General features: G+C 38.5%; 1 protein-coding gene across 1 annotated transcript in view; it reads right to left on the bottom strand.

The window, feature by feature from the left end:
• Positions 1–3,340, bottom strand: part of TMCC3 (transmembrane and coiled-coil domain family 3) — a 5,601-nt gene extending 2,261 nt beyond the window's left edge. The window contains exons 1-2 of the mRNA XM_009882596.1: positions 2,448–3,340; positions 820–955 (exon numbers count right to left, since the gene is read on the bottom strand). Of these exons, the coding sequence (XP_009880898.1) occupies positions 820–955; positions 2,448–3,331 (1,020 nt within the window). The 5' untranslated portion in view covers positions 3,332–3,340. The remainder of the gene's footprint in view (positions 1–819; positions 956–2,447) is intronic.
• Between the last annotated feature and the right edge of the window lie 343 nt (positions 3,341–3,683).

Raw genomic sequence — 3,683 nt, 5'->3', positions numbered from 1 at the left:
TGTCACTGTCCTGCTGCCTGTGCTCTCTGTGTGCAGAAATGTGAGCACAGGGGTGGGGGTGGGGGGCGGGTGGTTGGTTTTTCTATCATCTGAGCCAATACAAAGACAGACTTTGAACGTTCCTCAGTTGTTAGCAAATTTAAACCCAAGGTAAGGCAAAACAATGTTTTCACCGTTTTTCATTACTTGCTCAGACTTTGGGTAGAAATATTATACATTATATAAATTATATTATCTTGTGTATAAATATTGAAGTATGTAACTACACGCTATCACAACAGACTTGTAGAAATTATTACTGGCTTTTGACGGAAGCCAGACACGACTACAATTGATCACTGAGGTGAACACACCCCACAGCTTTGATTATAGGGGCCATTGTAACCATGGATTAAAACTCTTAAATTATAACTGGCAAATCTACAAGTCTATTTATCAATTAGCTCTCTTACTTTTTACCTTAAACTCAATTTATAATAAACCCTGCCAGTGATATGACTACTTATTGTCGAAAGCCTAAGCAAGAGGTTTGCGTTAGGACACTGTCAAAAGTGGTATTTTACACAATACAAGGAGACTAAATTCCTTCCTCCTCTGGTGCAAGAAATTAAAGCAGGCCATTCTTCATCCACAGGTCTGCTTAGGCTGTATCATCAATTCCAGCAGATGAGATTCTGAATCCATTGAAACAAATGGAGACCGTCAGCAATTTAAACGTGCTGGGTTTTTATCTTAAAACAGACGAAACACGGGCTTAAATCTTTCCCCAGATTTGTTACAAAACCATTAGAAGTTTATGATAAGGAAAAAAAAAAGTACCTGAACATCTCGTGATCGCTCATATGCCTGATACGCCACTTTCTCCTCTATGCTGGCTAGCTCTTGTTTCAAGTTTGCTGTCTCATGTTGATGAAGATCAGTGAGGTCATTTAACTGGTCTTCCAATCTTTCATATCTTATCAGAAAGAAAGGTCTAAATTTAGTGCGTTCTATTCAAGTAATGCTAAATCATGAAAACAATTACACATTTTAAAAGGTAACTTCTCAGTGTACTATGGATTCGTCTGACTGGCATTACAGAGCACAGAGAAATCAGTAAAAACTTTGGAAACTCTCCATAAGCATTTATTCAGCAAACTGAAAGCCTTTTTTGAGTGTTCCCTTGCTGGCAGTGGGTGTTAAAAAGCAAATATTTGTACATCATTGGCAAATTATATGAACTATAAACAGTGGTTAAGTGTATCCAACTCACATTTTTCCATTTCTCACTTTTAATTTAGACAAGAAGATACGGTTTCATAAGTAAGCTTGAGACAGTTAACAGCTCACCAGTAGTGAAAGGAAAAATATGTTCCCCGGATCCCCTCTCAAACAGAACTGCAAGGTCCTGCCATTCATGTACAGCCTGTTCTGGCATGCCTCTGCACAGTAAACCAGTTCAACTAAACCACCAGAAAACTAATTTTTTTTTTTTTTGTGAGTTTATAACTTGGTTTAACACACAAACAGGCAAACACTGCAGTTGGCACAAAAATGATGGAGGCAAAATTGTCTAGCTAGGGAAATGGTGGCAGGAGGCTTGAGATCTTAATGCCATTAAGGTGTCAGAAAAGGCTGCTCTGAAACCAAGTCCTGAGTGCAGTAGCCATTTGCTCTGTTCTTTCCTTCCCCATGTTACCACCTGACATCCAGCCTTCCCTGGTATTTCAAGAAACATAAACAAGGGAAACATTAAATATTGCAATTCACACTGAGTTTTTGCCCGTTAGCGTAGTAAAGACTTCAAGAATCAACACTTACTTTAACAAGCCATATGACAAATAGGATATAGGTACAGCAGGTGGAAACCCTCTGTAGAGTGTATCTCACTTCCCACAGTGGATGATAAAGGAATTAATTGCCAAGTAACAAATGCAAGAGGAAGCTGTGCTACAGCACTCAAAATTACATTTCACAGCTGTGGTACAAAGTGACATCGCACCCACAAGATAGCAATGTGTCTGAGAAGTATTTGGACAAGGTACTCAGGACTAAAGGGTATATTTATCAGCTGTATATCAGCTCTGCTACACCGTAGACTGATTGGGATTTTCAAGTCACAATAGCTCAGAATTCTTCCACCAGTTACAAAACAACTGGCATCTCCTATACGCAATATTTACATAATACAATATGCCAGTAAGACATCAGATGAGGGAATCTTCTGACAAGCTTTCAACAAAAGGCAAAGAACTACCGCATCATTTGATAGAAAATATTAATGTTCTGCATGTATTTTCAGTTACTAAGAGTGGAACATTTTGGGGACCAGATATTGATTGGAATTATTTTTTCCTCTTGCTTCTGAAATATCACACACACAAGCACACACCCACATTACACTTTCCAAATAGTTTCTATGCCAATTCAAAAATCATTTCAAGAGAACAGTTAAAAAAAAGTAATACCTATATCTTTCCTCTTGTAACATCTGAGAAATAAAGCCATAGTCTCTCTTAAATTGTGCTTTTAAATTCTCAATATCATCAGCTAATTGGGACTGTGTCTCCTTGATTTCCCTTAGTTCCTCCAAAATCATGGACAGTTTTCCTTGGCTGTCCAGGGTACTTGCCACAGCAGGACCAAACGAAGTATTCCCATTGCTATCTGCTGAGCCAGAGGTGCCGCTTGAGCACTCATCATCACTAACATATTTTGGTTTGGCAACAATGGTGGCACTGCCCCCATATGTTCTAGAATTCGTTTCTGGCCGAAATTCATCCAATGTATTTTTGAGATGAGCAATGTTGTCTGCACTACCAAATTTGTTTCGGATCAGGTTTGCAAACTCTCTAGACTTGCTGAAAACAAAGACAGGTGGTGTCAAGGATACGCCTGGCACACCCGACTTGCTGCTCTCTGTTCCATGCCCAGAGGTACGAGGCTTTCCATGCTGAATATCTTTCAAGTTATCTTTGGAAGTATCCTTAGTATTTTTGGAAGACCCATTTTGTTCAATATCCTTCAGCTTTTTGTGATACTGTTCCAATTTCTTCTGCAGCTGGGCAATGGAGTGGGCAGATTTCTGGTTCTTCTTCTCAAAGACTTGTTTAATGCGCCCAGCCTGTTGCTTGTCTGCACTGTTTACCAGTTTCAAATACTCAGCCACGTTTCCATCTCGAGCTGTTTGTTCAACTTTGATTTGTTCTGTAACCTTGAGGATTTTCTGTTTCAAACTATCTGCACTGAGTTTGACTTTGTGAAACTCTAGGACCCCATCTGGTACATCAAAGTTCAGGTTGGTGTCAGAGCCTCCACGGCGAATATTAAGCGGTAAACTCAGGGTATTCATGTCATGTCTTTCCACCTGAGGAGAGAGAAAAATAAATGGAATTTGAATTTTACTTCTTTAAATCCAACTTTCAGTCTCCTTTTCCGCATTGCGTCATATGTTTAATTATTAAAAAGAGGTCCAAGTAATTTTTATAAATATATAAAAGTTGTGTATGATTTAATATCATCAGTCATATGCGCTTCACAGAAAATCCACTTTATTGATAAGATCTCATTTTAGCATTTGCACATAACACACATGGATGGCATTCTATATTCAGGGTGATAGCCAATTTGAAGAGTGATGAAAATCGCAAGTGTCAAAACTAACTTCCATTTTTATTGTTTTGGTTTGTGGTTTTTTTTTTTTA

This window comes from Charadrius vociferus, unplaced genomic scaffold (assembly GCF_000708025.1).
Source record: "Charadrius vociferus isolate BGI_N301 unplaced genomic scaffold, ASM70802v2 scaffold72, whole genome shotgun sequence".
Taxonomy (NCBI): Eukaryota; Metazoa; Chordata; class Aves; order Charadriiformes; family Charadriidae; genus Charadrius; species Charadrius vociferus.
The sequence above is the reverse complement of the archived record's forward strand: the minus strand, read 5'-3'. Positions and strand labels throughout refer to the sequence as shown.